This window comes from Propithecus coquereli, unplaced genomic scaffold (genome assembly GCF_000956105.1).
Source record: "Propithecus coquereli isolate 6110/MARCELLA unplaced genomic scaffold, Pcoq_1.0 Scaffold172, whole genome shotgun sequence".
NCBI lineage: Eukaryota > Metazoa > Chordata > Mammalia > Primates > Indriidae > Propithecus > Propithecus coquereli.
Genome location: NW_012141858.1, coordinates 4,956,894 through 4,974,169, shown reverse-complemented (window position 1 = coordinate 4,974,169; position 17,276 = coordinate 4,956,894). Strand labels below are relative to the sequence as shown.

Below are 17,276 nucleotides of genomic sequence, written 5' to 3'. Positions count from 1 at the left end.
TTCTCTTTCTGTCTCTCTCTGTGTCTTTCTTTCTTCTCTTAAAAATTGCTTTCTACCCCTATAGAATTCAGAGAATCATGGTAGCAATTAGCTGTTTCCTCATTGTGAGCCTTAGAAACTGGGTGGGAGACAGGTGTGGCAACTTGTTGGTAAAATTTGAGTGCATCAGGATTTCATTTATTGTTTTATACTGATAAAATGTAACTGTGACTTCCTGATGGCCTGGGGCTCTGGTGTTTGAGCCCAAGAAGGATTCTAAGGTGTGTAAAATTTCTGTTGCGTAGAATCTGATGTCCGACTTTGGGACTCTAATTAAGCCCAGAGATTAACAACCACCTCCTTACAGTGTGCTTTGGCCTTTTTAAGATGTGTGTGAGGCCTGCATTGCCTTTTATTTTATTATTTTATTTCCTGTTGATGTTTTCTTTCCCTCCCAGTGCTTCTGGTAAACAAATTTGGTGTTTAGTCTGTTAAGAAATTGCACACATTGAATGTATTAAAGGAGAACTGTTGTCCTTGAGAGGGTGTCTTCCACATCTGGGGATGGGAGTGAATTTGATAGAGCTAGACAGCATCTTCAGTTACATTTTGGCTCTTGCACTCTGTTAGCCTCTCACCCTGAACGAAAACCTGTATCTGCCAAGACAACATTAGCCAGCTTGCCTTGTATAAAATTGGCTTGATTTGTATTTATCTGAAGTCAGTGACAAAGAAACAAGACGGAGCAAAGAGCTGAATTTTATTAGTGAAAAAACAAAGCTGGCAGTTTTAGAAGAGAAAACATGAGCATAAACACAGAAAAGAAGGCTGTCTGGGAGATGACATACCTTCCTGGTAAAGTGTCTCATAGGGACACCTTTTTTCTAGCTCAGAATAAACTCAGCACTGTGAGGTAAAGCATATGGGCAGCTGTCCTTATCCCAGGAGATCCCTTCTAATACAAAGGGGGAGAAGTTCTCTCCTTGTCCTAAGATACATATAGACACAGTGTTCATTCAAGACAGCTTTTCAAACCCTGCTGTGTCTCTCTTGGAGCACACATCTGAACTCAGATTTCCACTTCATTCTTGAATAAGAATAGCCACTTGTTGGGCTGGACTTGGAACTGTGATGGTCAGGCAATCAACATGTTGCTTTCTGGCCAGTCCCTGGCAGTGGGTCACCCTGCTCGGCTTAGCCTCATAGAAGTGCCTCACTACCTGCTGGCCCACACTATCCAGCCTCAAGTGTAGATATTTGATCTATTATTTCTACATCTGGGCTAAGTTCTGGTAACCCAGCTAGGGAGGCTTCAACCCCTGCCATTGCCTTAGGGTTTGCCTGTGCTGGCGGCACTATTCTAGTGAAGCAGTGTTCAGTGGTGAGTGCACAGAACTGGTTTCCTAATGCTGCTTTTTTTGTCACATCTATTTTGACCCAAATGTCATACTTGTTTATTAATAAAACATTTCCTAGCTCCAATCTTAACAAGGAAACAAACAGACTCCAAAACAAACAAAAATCCTTAGGACATAACCAAGCTTTCAAAATATATAAATTGAAACATTATCTGTAAGCATACACTTTTAGACACAAAGGAGGCCTTAGATAGCACCGGGATAGCTGACCCAGTTCTCTTTTATAAATGGAAAACTGGGGCCCAGAGGTTTGGGTAACTGTCCCAGGATTAAAAACTTATTTATTAGGACCCTGACTGGAATATAGATCCTCATTTTCATGTTTTTATGACTATGGAACATTCCTTCCTACTGATTGTTGAATAAAGGTTTTCTCTAGACAGGCAGTCCCCAAACTTTTCGACACCGGGGACTGCTTGAACTGGAAGACAATTCTTCCACAGATGGGGGAGGGAGCCGGGGGAGGAACGTTGGATTCTCACGGGGAGCATGCAACCTGGATCCCTCGCACGTGCAGTTTGCAGTGGAGTTCGTGCTCCTATGAGGGTCAGTTGCCCCAGCTGATCTGCCGTGGGGAGGGGCTTGGGCAGCCAGCGACGTGAGTGCTGGGGAGCGGCTGTGAATGCAAGTGGGACTTCCCTCACCTGCCACTTGCCTCCTGCTGTGCGGCCCGGTTTCTGGAGGGCCAAGAACCAGTGCCGGTCTACAGCCCAGGGGTTGGGGACCCCAGCCGGCTGTGAGTAGATTTAGAAAGTCTTTAAAAACAAAAATATCATTATTAGTAGTAGCAATCTTTTTTGTATTGACTGTTAAGGGAGCTGACCTACATGCTGTATAGAAGATTCCAGAAGGCAGTCTTTGAGTCAATCTAGGAGCTAATGCTTAAACTAAAGATAGCCCAGTAGATAGAGGTTATATGAGATAGATGGGCTCCATGTAGCACTCATGTATAACACAGGCACAAGGTATCACAATTTTTATTGTGATTTACTTTTTGATATATATGGAGGACAAGTGGTAGATTGAGCTTGATGTTATGAGGGTGATGAAGAGGAGCATGTGTATGTTTCAGAAAAAGAACTGAATTATGTTGAATGGTCAGCCCACCCACCAAAAAGGGCCCTGGGAATTTTTTCCTCATTATCCTGTTACTTAGCAGACAAAATAAAGAGTTTCTGGAAGAGTCTAATGAACTATACCTTCTGTGAATGAGGAGATAGAATTAATACAGATTGTTAGGAACTGGATTTTTTTTTTTTCATCAAGATACAAAACATTTTTATTAACCCATAAAAGTTTCCCTATGTTCCTTTTCAGTCAATTCATGCTTTCCCTCCTACCTTGCTCAAAGTCAAGCACTGCTTTGATTTTTATCACCATAGTTTTTCCTATTCTTGAACTTTATATAAATGGAATCATACAGTATTTGCTCTTTTTTATATGGCTTCTTTAGCTCGACACAATGATTCTGAGATTCATTCATATGGTTGTATCTATCAGTAGTTTGAGGAACTTGGGCTTTTTAATTTACAGAATTATATTACCATAAAAACACATGTTTTATAATGCTGCTTTATGTACAAAACACAAAATATGTGAATCAAAGATCACATCAAGAAGAGTTAAAGTATCTGTCCTTCTAAGCTTTTAAAATAATGTTTAAAAAATCTATTACATTTACTCTATCCAACTTCCAACATAACATTGTAGAAAAATACAAGGTTGGAAACATTATTCAAGCAAACAACATATAAGCTCCATGAGGGCAGGGAGATTTTCTTGTTAGGCTCACTGAAGTATTTCAGGGTCCTAGAACAGGGCCTGGTATATAGTAGGTACTCTGTGCATATTTGTTGAATGAGCAAAACAAAATTCAAGGAAAGGGATTTTCTGCCATTCGTGTCTTTTTTATTTCCAGATTCTCAATTCTGGGGACACCAGCATTAACCCCGATGTTGCTGTGAACATCTTGATCGCTGTGGGTGCCATCATCATGATTCTGGGCTTCCTTGGATGCTGCGGTGCCATCAAAGAAAGCCGCTGCATGCTTCTGTTGGTGAGTTCTCCAGACAAATCCCAGTGTCCAACCTTCGGATTCCTGAGGATATGTCCCCTCCCTGTTGTCTGTCAAAAAAACATGTCAAGATGGATGAAACTCTAGCTTCTGTTGAGACGGTTTGATTATGGAAGCTAATATGGCTTAGAGTTGGCTTAGTTTGGCTTGGATTGGAGGATACTCTGAAAGGAGACAAATTTTAATCATTTATCTATTTGTTCATTCATTTATTCAACATTACTGTGTACCTCTGTGTGCCAGATACTGGGCTAAATGATACGGGTGCCCTTAAAACAATTAGAACCCATTAGGGAAGATTAATAAGTAAACAAATAGCTACAGTGGGAGTGGCCTCAAAAGAAAAGGGCAAGGATGAAGCAGGGAACATTCAAGTCAAGGGCAGAAGTGAATAAGTTGTTTGCGTGGGTGAGGGTATGAAGAACTCTCCAGGAAGAGAGCTGGCACCACAGAGCTGGCATGTTTGGTGAACTGAGAGTCCTTGGCTATAGCTGGAGACTGGCAGAAGCTATTTTCAGTAAATGGTAGGAGATGAGTCTGAGTGTGGACTGTAGTCCCATTGTAAAGTGTTCTATATGCCATGCTCAGAAAATTGTAAGGGAGTGACATAATCAGATTTGTCACTTGGAACCAGATTTGTCACAAGGAGAATGGACTGAGTTGGGACAACCCACAGGCATTAGGCATTCACTTTTAACATATATAATAGAAAATCATAAATGGGTATAGTAAAAATATTAGAAAAAGATCAAGTATTTATCAGATATAAATGACATAAGAGTTTATCAGAACTAATACAAACTTATTTCTCTAATAAAATAAGTATTGTGTCGGTCCCTGAAAACAATTGTTTTAACTGTTTGTTTATTATGAAGGAAGGTAGAGACAGTTTTAATGGAACTCTAACAGTGTCCTTAGTGGTTCCTTTTTGATTAATAAGGCCTCATTTGCAATTGGGGAATTTAATTATTTGAGGAACGTGTTAAAAAAAAATTGATCTGTGGGCTGCATCCTCCAAAATTATAATTCTGAGGCAGATTTTAGGAATCTCCATATATAACAAGATGCCAGGTGATTCTGACGGTGGTGGAAATGCTGTTTTGAAGCCAGTTCTGAGTTTGTGTGGGTCTGTGTTTGATAAAGAAAGGGAAGGAGAAAGATAAATTCAAATAAATTCATCTAAGTTTTCAAACTTCCCTCCATTCAATATTACACAGATACCAATAATCCTATCCATACATTTTCATTTGAACCACTTTCCTTGATCAGTCTTTAAAGCAAATATTTGAGTGGTAGTGGACTCAAAATTTGCAGATTGCAGCAAAAGGTGGAATAAATGAAGAGCATGACTACCACTCCAATTGTGATATGATCCCGGGTGTGGAGAGGAGTGCTGTGCCGAAATGTCCCCAGATGTTACTGAATGCACTGCCGATAATATACATTTCTTTTCCTCTTCTTCAGTTTTTCATAGGCTTGCTTCTGATCCTGCTCCTGCAGGTGGTGGCAGGTATCCTGGGAGCCACTTTCAAATCTCAGGTGTGTATACAGATGATGTTTGATAATTTTGGAGAAGTCTGAAAAGTTGAAATAATACCTTTCTGGCATGAATAATATAACTATACTTTTCAATTTTCAGTATGAACACATTCTGAATGAAACTCTCTATGAAAATGTAAAGTATTTGAGTTCAACAGATGATAATGCAAAAGCATTCCAGCAAGCTCTGGCTGAATTTCAAGAAGAGGTAATTAGAATTTGTAGATCATTTAGGGAATTGGACATAGTTTTTCTGTGTTTGCTTAATTTTTAACTGGTGTATTCCTTAAAGATAGGAACAGTCTTCGTTTTGCAGATATTGATTGATTATTTATTCTGCCAACATACAATAAGAAAAATCCAAGAATATTTGTAATTATTTTCTAGCTTCATACAAAGTTCTTAAGCAGTTTAGAAGGACAGAGATTAACAAGATATGTTTATGACAGATTAAGCCTCAACTGGGTCAAATCAATAATTGTTTTTATATTTACCATTTAAAAGGTTAGCATGTTTGGGGAATCTCTCTCTCTCTTTTTCTCTCTCTCTCTGCCTCCACTGCCTCTCTGTCATAAAGATAATTATAACTAATATTTATTGTTACTTACTACTATGTACCAGGTTTTAAATTCAGTAGCTCATTTAATACTCAAAACAACCTTATGAGATGGGTAATATCACTATTCTCATTGACCCTATTCTACAGATGAAAAGATTGGGATTTAGAGAGGTCTGACAGCTATCAAATGATGGGGTTGGAATTTGAACCCAGATCTGTCTGGCAAGTTTATGAGTTTTTAATCAATTCACTATCTTCCTCCTTTGTGTTTTTTTTTTTTTCCTTCAGGGCAATGTCACAACATGGATAGGCATTGAAGATACTCTACTGTCAGTTCCTACTTAATCTTTTAACTTTACTAAACACTGCTTCATAAAGAAAATACTCTCGTCCAGTCAGACTCGTCTACTCAGGGTCCCTTGAACGATTCCGCCTTCCAGCCTTTGCATCATTCCCCATCCTTGGAATGTTCTTACTGCTTTTCTCTTTCTTTCCAAATTCATATACTTTAAAGCATAACTAAAATACTAGCTACTCCGTGAAACTCCTCCTAACCGCACCTTCTTTATTCACAATTCCTATCATATTGATTACATGTAGCATTCACTTCATGCATGGCATGGAAATTCTCAGAATCATAGGGGATGGCTGGATTTTAGAGGTCATTTAATCTGACTTCTCATTGATTAAAGTATTTTATTTTTATGGCCACCCACCCTCAAATTAAATATAGAAGATCCAAAAGTTTACCAATTTTTACCCATCCTGCCTATGTACAAGTCTGACTAGTGTGTTCTTTCTTAATTTGAAACAAAATCTGCCTCCCTAGAATTTACATCATTTAGTCTTAGTTTTTGTAGAATCTCAGAGGAAAAAGAAAATCTGTTGATGCTTCTCTTCTTTGAAATGGCTATTGTTTGACTTCTCAAAGCTTTGCTTTTCAAGTTGAAACATCCTTGGTTTCTTGAGCTATTTATCAGATGACATTTTTTTCAAGAGCATTCACCAGTTCCTATTTGGATAGACTCCAGCTTGTAAAAATTTTGCTTAAAGCATCGTTTCCAAGAGCCGAAACCTGATATGGGTCAGTCCCTGTTTAACTTCCTCTGTGTTGTGCTTTTGCTCGCTTCCCATAGCTGCATCCTTTGATCATCTCCTTTCCTGGATCATTCCCTCTCTGGAGCCCAGATGAATACAGGCTTAAAGTAGGAAGAATTTAGGAGGCCTCAGTTTCCTCCCCTGGGTGGGGCTGAGCATCCTTGACCGTCCCGAGTGTGTTGACCTAGAACAAAATGTACTAGAGGTAACCACTGGGCCTGTGGATTGGGTCACACTTGCTGCACACCCTTCATGGGATTCTAGGTCTTGGTGCCAAGCGTGGGTTTCTAAGTGTTCTATTAGCTGTAGCATGTTCTCCTGAGGTGCTCCCATTCTTGTATAGAAACCCCGTGCCTGAAGCTCCTTGTGTTCATAAGACTGTATTTCTTTTTTATTGTCCATTCTTTTTTTTCCCCCTCCTCCTTCTTCTTTTCCTTATCCACCATTGTTTTCTTTGTAACATTATGCTTCTTTGGGAAAAGAGTCCTACCACAAACTCTGGCTGGTTAACCTGGGGCCCCACTACACATGGACAGAATTTGTAGATGCTGAGTGGCTTTCTCTTTGGATTTCAGGGAATTCCCACACAAATTCCTGGTTAAGGCACTGGTGGAATATCCCCCTCTTGGATTCTTGGTGATAACTATTTGTCTAGAGGTGTTGTATCATTCACTGCACAGTGTCTTTTTCATCCAGCTGTTATATCACATTCAACAAGTCCTGACTGACTTTTTCCCTAACTGCTCCCACCTCTGATCTAGTGACCAGATACCATGACAAGTTTAGCCTTCTTCCCAACTACCTTGTTTTCTGTAAGTATATCTCTTTGTCTCCCTAAGGAATCCAAGGTATCTTGTGTTCCAAATATAGACTAATCTGTGTGTGTAGAGTGGGATTATATTCTACCTGATGTGGAGAGTTTATATGGATTAATATTATTCAAGATTCTGTAATCAGAAACAGTGAGCAATTAATCATGTCTACCATGGGAACAGGAAAGGAGTCTGTTTCAAAATTGTCCTCTTTGCTAATATTGACCTTGGAACCAACTGAAATTTATAGCTCTTTGTCATGAATATCTGTTGAGCCAAATATTTATATAATTCAGTCTTTGAGCCAAAGTGCGAGACTTTCTATCTGCCTCAGTTGAACTAGTTAGTTTAAATCCATTATTGGAACTATCTTTGAAACTCGATTCTGTTCTCCAGCAAATTAATCATCACTCCCAGCACTACATCAACTACAGAAATGAGAAAATACTTTCTATTTAGCCAAATAACAATGTTGAACAGATAATGTTCATGGGAGAAGGTAAGAGAAGCAACAACAACAAACAACAAAAACAACAACAATTGCAGTTAATGTATTATTGAGTGCTTTCTATAAGCCTGGGGCTTGACTAAGTACTTTATGTCTTCAAATGGCATTTTTATCTTTACAACAAATCTGTGAATTGGGTGCTATTATTAGCAACTATTATCATCTGTATTTTACACATAAGGAACTGTGTGTGGTGCAGAGAGGTTTAAGTAACATGGATGACATGATCACCCAGCCAGTGAATGAAAGTTCTTTCAATGTCCTGGCATTGCAATACACTGGAGCCTGGAAAACCACCCAGTCTTAGTTCTGTTTTCTTCAGCAATTTTTTTCCTACCATTTCTGCCTGAAGAGCCTTCTCACTGATAGAGCAGGCAGGAGCAAGATGAAGGATAATTACTTTTCTCTCTCTCACCTAATAATGTTATGTGTCATATCCCCTGAGTCATTGGGCTTATCACTTCCTTGTTTTTCTTCCTAAAACATGGCCACAAATCCTCTTTCCCCTCTCTTTGATGTTTCTCCATATTTCAGTTTACTCTGGGCCTTAACCTTCTTGACATTATTTTAACAGTTTTATCCTTCATTTGTACTCCCTCTCATATTTTAAAGATGTCCATAAACTTCAGTCTCATAGGAGGCCCCTTGAACCTCTTTTTGGTCTTTGCAATACCTCTCATTCTTTTCCTCCTCTCCTTCAAAAGTGATCAGAGATCAAGGGATGGAAATTTCATTTTTAAAACTTCTCATCTCTTTTGAGCAACAGTTCTTTAATGAGACCTTGACTCTCTTGTAAACTCTTTGGAAACTTCTTTGCTAAAATCTAGGATACATAGATCTGACTCTGCCGCTTTCTTTTGTCATTGAAAACTAAAAGGTGAGTTTTTCATCTTCTTTCCTCAGAGCTTCAGTTCCTCAGAGCTTTACATCTGCAATCTCATTTTTCTATCATTACTATTAAGACCAAAATTAAAAGTTTCTTCATTTTTGCTTCTATACTCAGAGTGGGGGGTAAGGTGACTTTTACAATATTTTAGCATAAGATATATTTTAATAATGATTTCAGAAGAATGTAATTCAATGTATTGAGGAAGTACTTAATCTTCTTAGTGACTGTTTTTTTATTCTACCGTTTTTCAGTTTAAATGCTGTGGTTTGGTCAGTGGAGCTGCCGACTGGGGAGGTAATTTTCAACAGTTTTCCAAGTCATGTGAATGTCCAGAAGTGCCAGATGATGCTTGTACAACTTATAAGGGAAAATATGTTTACAAACAGGTAAGAATTAAATCAAATTTGGCACAATAAATGATTCTGTTATTTTATTTTCACAATAAAAGTCTCTAAAAAAATTAAAATGCAGCAAGTATAGTGGGAATCATGATATAAAAATCTAAGGAATTTCCGGCCGGGCGCGGTGGCTCATGCCTGTAATCCTAGCTCTCTGGGAGGCTGAAGCGGGTGGATTGTTTGAGCTCAGGAGTTCGAGACCAGCCTGAGCAAGAGCGAGACCCCGTCTCTACTAAAAATAAAAAGAAATTAATCGGACAACTAAAAATATATAGAAAAAATTAGCCGGGCATGGTGGCGCATGCCTGTAGTCCCAGCTACTTGGGAGGCTGAGGCAGGAGGATCGCTTGAGCCCAGGAGTTTGAGGTTGCTGTGAGCTAGGATGATGCCACAGCACTGTAGCCCGGGCAACACAGTGAGACCCTGTCTCAAAAAAAAAAAAAAAAAAAAAATCTAAGGAATTTCCTAAATAAAAAAGAAATTCTTATTTAAAGACAAAAGCACATATTAAAAAAATGGAAGTATTTTATGTCTTCTATGAGTCCGGCATCATTTAAACCCCACTTTAATAGATGAGTCAAAGAAACAGTTTACTGCAAGGAGAGGCAAAGGCAAAGTACAAACTAACACAAAAGTTTATTTTGTCCTCTCATTGGTGACCTTAATCATAATTCTCCTCTATTTTTTTCTATTTTAATATAAGTTCTAGAAATCAATATTTCACTTTAATTTTTAAAGTCAAGGTTTTCTTTTTTTCCTAATCAGTATTACCATTTCTCAAGAAATGAGGTTCCTTTTTTCTCAAGATGTAAAAAAATGACTCCAAATCCTTTCCAATACATTTAGGGGTTAGGTTCTAGGTGTTAAGTACACCTGCCCATTTTCCTCATTATTGGTCCAATTGAGAAGTTGCCTCAAGTATTTAAAGTCAACTGAAAAGGATGAGTTAATCTTTTATGTGTTATAGATGTCATATTTATATGGCTTGTGAATGTCATATTTCTTGTTATTGATCAATTAATTAATCACATATTTATCGACCACCTCTTATGTGCCGGGCCTTCTGCTAGCCAGTGGAGATCCATTCCTGAGCAGGGTGCAAGGCCTCCACTCTTGCAGCTGATGGTCAAATAAGGAAGAGAGAAAGATAATTAGCCTTAATCCAATGGGCTACTGGGCTATTTCTTGAATAGGGGTAGGCACAAAGTGTTATGGGAACTCATCTAACTCCGTTTTGGGGTTCAGGATATGGCATCATGGAGGACATGACATCTGTCCCTTATCACAGGGCCTTACATAGGCTGTTCCTTCTGCCATGAAGGAATGTGTATAAAAACAACAATTGATTTTAGTGCTTCGTTTATTTGCTATTACTCTTCAGTGCATACTATGTGTCAGACAAACCCTTGCTAAAATCAGACATGCTTCTGGATCCTGTAGGAGATTATAATCTAGTTGGGAGAGAAATACATAACAGCCATTACAAATCACAATGAATTCATTTCTATAATACCTGAAGATTATTTTCAATCTAGCATTGTTTTGGTTTAGTAACTGCTACTGAGGTCAACATATAAAAGGAAATATATAAAAGTATCTCAGGGGAAAGTGCTCTCCTCCCGACTACTGATCTTTTCTGCTGATACTATCAACATTAAAGAGGCTCTGTTCTGAAGGGAGATTGCTGTCATTAATACTTAAAGTCACTCATGTCACTAATATTTAAAGTAACTCAAGAAATTATCTAACAGACTACAGTGTTTTTTATGTCTCTCATTTTCAATGTAATATCACTAAAAGAGTTTTATTCTATTTCTCCCTGTTCCCCTATTCCCTATTTAATTTTAGTGACATAATATTTACAAGGAAGAAGGGAAATAAATATGGTATAAATGAATATAGCTTCCACTTAGGATAATGAGGAAATTAGTAAATGCAATTGCAGATTGCTATCTCTCTCCTGCTAAGATTCAACTTAAAGATGTTTTTTCTCTCAAGATAGATTCTGAAAAGCCCCTTGCATTATCCTTAAAAAAAAAATAGATATTCCCTGCAAGTTCACATGTAATTCAGCTGAATATAGGCTGATAGCTGTACCAGAGTCCCAAAAGGAAGGTCATAAATTCATAAAATACTTCCATCTGCCATGTGTCATTTGCAAGAAGTCTGGAAAAAGAACAAATCCAGAATGACCGTAATTCATGTTTTTTTTTTCCTTACTTTTGCCAAGATAACCTCATTATCTTAGGGAAAGAGGGACAGAAAACCCCTCAAATATAATGAAAGTGACTCAGTAGATATAATCATTAATCTCATAGTTAACCCTAAGTGACATAATAATTTCCCTGAATGTTTACCACTTTGGATCAAATGTGAATGGAGAAGCTCATTACATTCAGGAATGAAGGGGAAAAGACTACTTAGCCTTATAGAAAACTTCTATTTTATTTAACAAATAGCAATATTTTGTTAGTCCTCTGTACATTTATACCCATCAGAGGGATGATTTATGGCAATACAGAAATAACACTGTTACCTTGTGTAGTATTTTTCCATTTTAAAAATTGTTATAATTTACAATTTTTGGAATTTTTAGGTCTGATCTGAAATGTTCGAAGATAGAAATTGCATGCTGGTTTGCATAAGTTTCAAAAAATGCAGCAGAGAGGCAACTTTCTAAATTCTCTTTTTTATCTAAAGTAATAGCATTAATGGTAGACATAGTGATTTTTTCTTTTTAAGGTAAAAATAACACTTTTTACTTAAATTTTAATTTAGAGTTAAGGGATTTCGAAAATACATTCTTTTAAAAATGAAAATTTTCAATATAATTAGCTAAAACCTCAACCAGGGACCTCTCTGCTCTAGATTATAAATGTAAAAAATCCATAGTCAAGGTGATATCAGCTCTAAAATGAATAATTTAAAATTAGGATAAAATTATTACTTACAATTTTATAAATTGCACAATTTATAGCTTTATAAACTATAAAGTTTGTGATTTTATAAACTATAAAATGTATAATTTGGGAATATGTTGGTGAAAAATGATTATTTATCATTATCACTTGATTCGGCAATTAGGCAGTTAAGCAAAATTTTGCTCCTCAAATGCTTTTTAATGTGGGAACACACCACAGCAGTTATAAACTGGAGCAGGGTGAAGTGGGGAGTGAAGGGAATGATCCAATTCTTTTTTGTTGAGTGTGTTCCTTGGTAGCAATGTAAAAAGTCAACCAAATGAATAATTTGTAATTAATATAAGGTCAAAATTTTATTAAAAGTAACTTTTTATGTTTTTTTTTAACAGCCATGTATTTCTTTCTTAAAAGACTTAGTGGCAAAACATATTATCGTAATTATTGGAATAGCATTTGGACTGGCAGTTGTTGAGGTACAGTATGGTTTTGTATTATTGACTCTTCATTCATTCCCTTGCTTGTTCATTAATTCTTTTAACAAATATTTATGGTGAGCCAAATAAAAACCAGGTTCTTTAGAAAAAGCCCTAGCTACCAAGTGCCCAAGACCAAGCATTTCCCTCAATCAACCAGCATCTGGGGAGGGGGTCACAGTCTCATGAACTGAGCATGGCTGAGGCTATTATTTCTGTATGACCTCTCTACTGGGAAAAATAATAGAATTAATTTCCACCCAGTTCTTAGTCCCAGATATCCTTTTTCCATTGAAAACCAGCACAAAGGTTAAAGTTTTCTAAAGTGAGAGGAAAAGGACCAAACAAAAGCAAAACACAACCCTTACAATTTCTTATTTCTCATCCTGATTTTGAAACAGAAAGTAAAAACTGAACTTAAGAGTATGGGGAGCTATTTTTCTAATATTTCACTCTAGGGAAATCTAACAAGTTCTAAAAACTAGAGACAGTTGCCTCTGATTTTCTCAACTTAAGTACTATGGATTCCCTGGGAGTTTTCAAGGAAGCTCTGCTTGAGACTCATGAATTATTCTCATCGATTTAATTATTGATGTTGAAAAAATATCCTGCATAGGATTTTTATCTTGATGGACTTTCTCAGCGTGGTTTTATTAGAACCTGAAGGATACTTTTCACGTTACGTAAAAATCTTTGCCAAGAAGACAAATTAAAACCGTGTCAGAGAAGCATTTTTGGAATCATCCCAGATCGTGGGTAATTTAGGTATCAAGTGAGTCAAATTCACTCACAATCCTATTTCAGGGAATTAGCAAGAACCCTAATGATGTGAGGTGTCTCCTTGGTTAATGCCTCTGAGTGCTGGTTAGCTAAGCTCAGTGGTAGCTGCTTCGCTCTCACGTAATGGAAGTGCAGTGTCCTCCTTGGGCTTTCTGGTAGCTTTGTACCTGTCACTTATGCCACATCACTGCCAGAAAGGAATTTAGCTGGGATTGAAGCAATTTAGTGTTCTAAGTGGTCATTTAGGTTATTGGTAGAATTTTCCAGCCAAGCATTTGGGAAAGGTTAAAGACTATTAGCAGCAAATTGGGTTGTTGAGTATTACTTCTTTATAGCCCAAATGAATAGGTCTAAATATGAAGCATTCTTTGTCAGTAGGTTATAGCTGTCTTTCTTTATGTCTGATACATGATCAAAGTCAAATGGCGTTATGCATTAGATCTATTTCTCTTGATTCTGCCTTTTATAAAATGTCTTGTGTTTCTCTGCTTCGTATTTTGAGTTTATGCTAATGTAGAAATAAAAGCTAATGGTCACAGAGGTAAGGAATCCCATGCATGTATACTCATACATGTATAAACATAAAACACATACACTCATATATCCTGGTAGAGTTGACTTTAAATGAATGATAGAACAGGCTTTAAATGAGGCATTCAATGTAAGTGTTAAATTTCATGCTAAACCCACATTCAGACAATTGACTCTGACTAGCTACAACTCACGGTTGCTTTTAAGAAGCTTCTCAAGAGCAAAGCCAGAAAAAAATAAGGACATAATCAGTTGGGGAGATTGATGTCTCTCATGTCACAGCCAAACGCATTGCCAAAAATCTAAATACATCTAGTGGAAAATAAGAGTACAACAGGAATAGTGCATTTCAGTATTTTGTGAAATCGCTATACTCCATGTATTTGTTACATATTTAGATATTTTATTGGTTCTACTAAAGATATATACAGGGAAATACCTTAATAAAACCCTTCTGTATAGTAATTTATAGATATGGAATTTATGTGGTATTATCATAAATACTAGTTAAATTAAGATTTTTGGACTATCTGTAGATAGTGGTAAATAGTTGGTTCAAAGAACTGTTTGAAATTTTTTTTTTTATTCTGTTCCTCAATCTAAAATCTTCCCTCCCTCTAGGGTTTGAAGAGAAAGAAAATCATTTTATATTGCTTCTTTCTTTATTCAAAAAGGAGCTTTGAAAATAGTCTTCTGACAGCCATTCTATAAAAATGTATCCAAAAAATGTATGTTAGTCTGTTATAGTCATTAGCACAAGTTGCCTAACACTTAGACCCACCCCCTTCTCTGTTTCCCTAGTTCAAATTCAAGAAAGCACAAAGGTATATAGGTCGAAAAACTCCTCTAATAAATATTTTTAAAGAAACTGAATCAAATGACTTCCTGCAGAAAATATATTCAGACTATCTCCACAGAAAAATATCATATGGAAAAAAAAAAAAAGAAAACCTTTCCCACATTTAGATCTTTGATGTTAGTCTGTTTAGGCATAGACTTTGATAAGACAGGCCAATATTTAGTTTCAAGGCTCTGTTAAGACTATATACCTGAAGGATTCTTTTCACATTGGATGCTAGGACTCTATGCAAAATGCTTTATTCTGTAAGAAAAATTTATCTATAGACATTTTTGGAATTCTCATTATTCTGACTTAAAGAACCCTAATTATCATCTCTCTCCTTATTTGACTGTAGCAACTTATATGTGCAAAAACCGATCAGTATTTTCCTCACTTTAATTTTTTAAAAAAGTGCTGCACACTGATCGTCATCACTTTGTAGTATAAAAGTTATCCTGACAGGAGGTCTTAGGAATAAAGCAGTTAAAAGAAAAATGATAATTTTACATTTTCCAGACTTCTTCAGAATATGGGCACCCATGCATACTTCTTAGCAAGTTTATCATGACTCTTAGTATACATTATAAAATGACAAATCTCTTTTAATTATTTGCTATTTTTCTGAACAATAATAGATGTTTTTTTCAGAGACAACAAATGCAGAATGCAACAAAATATGATATTAACTATCCAGTCTGCTGCTGAATGATGGGCTTCTATGTTAAGGATGTGGCAGTGAAAGACGATAGTTGCCTTATCTCATTATTTTGCTCATTTTCTTTATTCTTTCCTGATATTTAAGACCCCAGTCTTGGGGTTGAGGCAAAAAGACTAAATTTCAGTCCTGAATTTGAGAACATTTTGAATGAAAATCATTACTTTTTCAGGGAATTGGTGTCAATTTTTTTAAGAAGGAAGAAATATTGGGCAGCAGTTCTCATTTGAATTATATCTCTGGGAAAGTATTAGTAAGCAGAAAGTCTCAACACAGTAGGAGCTTTTGAGATGATGAAGCATATATGGTGCTTTGCCCTCTCCCTCCTGCCTTCAAAGGGGGCTGGTGGGGAGGAAACTTCTGGTTGGTAATGCACACAGGTCCTGTCTGTCATTTCTACATCAAAGACGCAGCAGGCAAGTCACCAACTACAGAGGCAATTAGAGCAAGTTTTGGGTCCCTCATGCTTGGGAGAACTACTTAATGAGATGGAAATTATGCCCCAGATTTTCAGCTGTGCTTTTTTCACTTCAAAGGAATTTCCTGAACTAAGCTATTCCCCATAGTTTAGAAGCTTTTTTTGAAAAAAATTTTCTTCATTTTTTCGTTCCTCTTGGCAATGCCTAAAACTATGGCAAGAGAAATTCTAGACTCCTTGATTTTTATGCAGATGATTTAAACCAGATGATCATAAACTTTTTATGGAAGCAATAGATATATTTAGCCCCGAGAGGCCTGAGCTCCCCAGAGCTAGAGGGGAGATGCCCTACAGAAGGATGTAGTGTCTGAGAAAGGCAAAGGGTCTTCTGGTGGCAGACGTTAAGGCTTAGTTACATAGGCCTGGTTAGAGACTGATTGGCCAGCTGAAAAACCCTGATTAAAACACAGAGAAACTCGGAGACCTTTCTCAGAGCTCTTTTGCCCCATTGAAACCTCTAATTTCCCAAGGGAGATGACTTAGATAAAGAAAATTAGAACTGTCAGTAGACAGAATTTTTTCATATATGATGTTCTTTCTGTTTATTTATAATGTGTCCAGTGTTTCCCCTTAAATTCCCTGTTAATCCTGTTGTTTTATTCTCTAGACACTTGGTTTGGTGTTTTCTATGGTCCTATATTGCCAGATCGGGAACAAATGAATCTGTGGATTTGTCAAGCTATCATCAGTCAAACCCCTTTAAAATTTTGCTTTGGCTTTGTCATGTTAAATATGTAAGTGCTATAAATGTCACGAGCAGCTGTCCTATTAAAATGTCTCGTTTACCTAGACCACAGACATCTTCTAGACATATTGAACATATTTAAGATTTGAGGGATATAAGGAAAATGATATGAAAGTGTATTTTTACTCAAAATAAAAAAATTAATATTATTTAAATTGGTGCTTTTCTGTGTCTGCTCATTATATTCAGTTGGTACTGTGCTTAGAATGTTCTGGAGCCAACCAGTGGCATAATCTTCATTACCAAGTGTCAGGGCCATAGATAGTTAAAACAGTGAATCTGCGATTTTTCAGAAATGACACTATCTTTTGTGCGGTATGTTAACCATTGGTGATAAAATTTAATTAAGTCCGAAGTCGAAATATTTGAGAGTGATCAATCTAAAAGAGTTACCATCTCTGTTCTATTTATATCAATAACTACTAATGGTGTCTCCCTTTTAGTTCCTATCTATTGTGGAAACAAGATGATCTAAGTGCCCTCCTCCCAGCCATTAAACCTCTGTATCTCTCTGGCTT

The 17,276-nt window shown here is 36.9% G+C and overlaps 1 protein-coding gene across 1 annotated transcript in view; it reads left to right on the top strand.

Moving 5' to 3' along the window:
• The window catches only part of TSPAN8 (tetraspanin 8), a 29,577-nt gene extending 12,788 nt beyond the window's left edge, over positions 1-16,789 (top strand). The window contains exons 3-8 of the mRNA XM_012642026.1: positions 3,316-3,453; positions 4,936-5,010; positions 5,111-5,218; positions 9,128-9,262; positions 12,585-12,668; positions 16,621-16,789. Of these exons, the coding sequence (XP_012497480.1) occupies positions 3,316-3,453; positions 4,936-5,010; positions 5,111-5,218; positions 9,128-9,262; positions 12,585-12,668; positions 16,621-16,674 (594 nt within the window). The 3' untranslated portion in view covers positions 16,675-16,789. The remainder of the gene's footprint in view (positions 1-3,315; positions 3,454-4,935; positions 5,011-5,110; positions 5,219-9,127; positions 9,263-12,584; positions 12,669-16,620) is intronic.
• Positions 16,790-17,276: the final 487 nt, after the last annotated feature.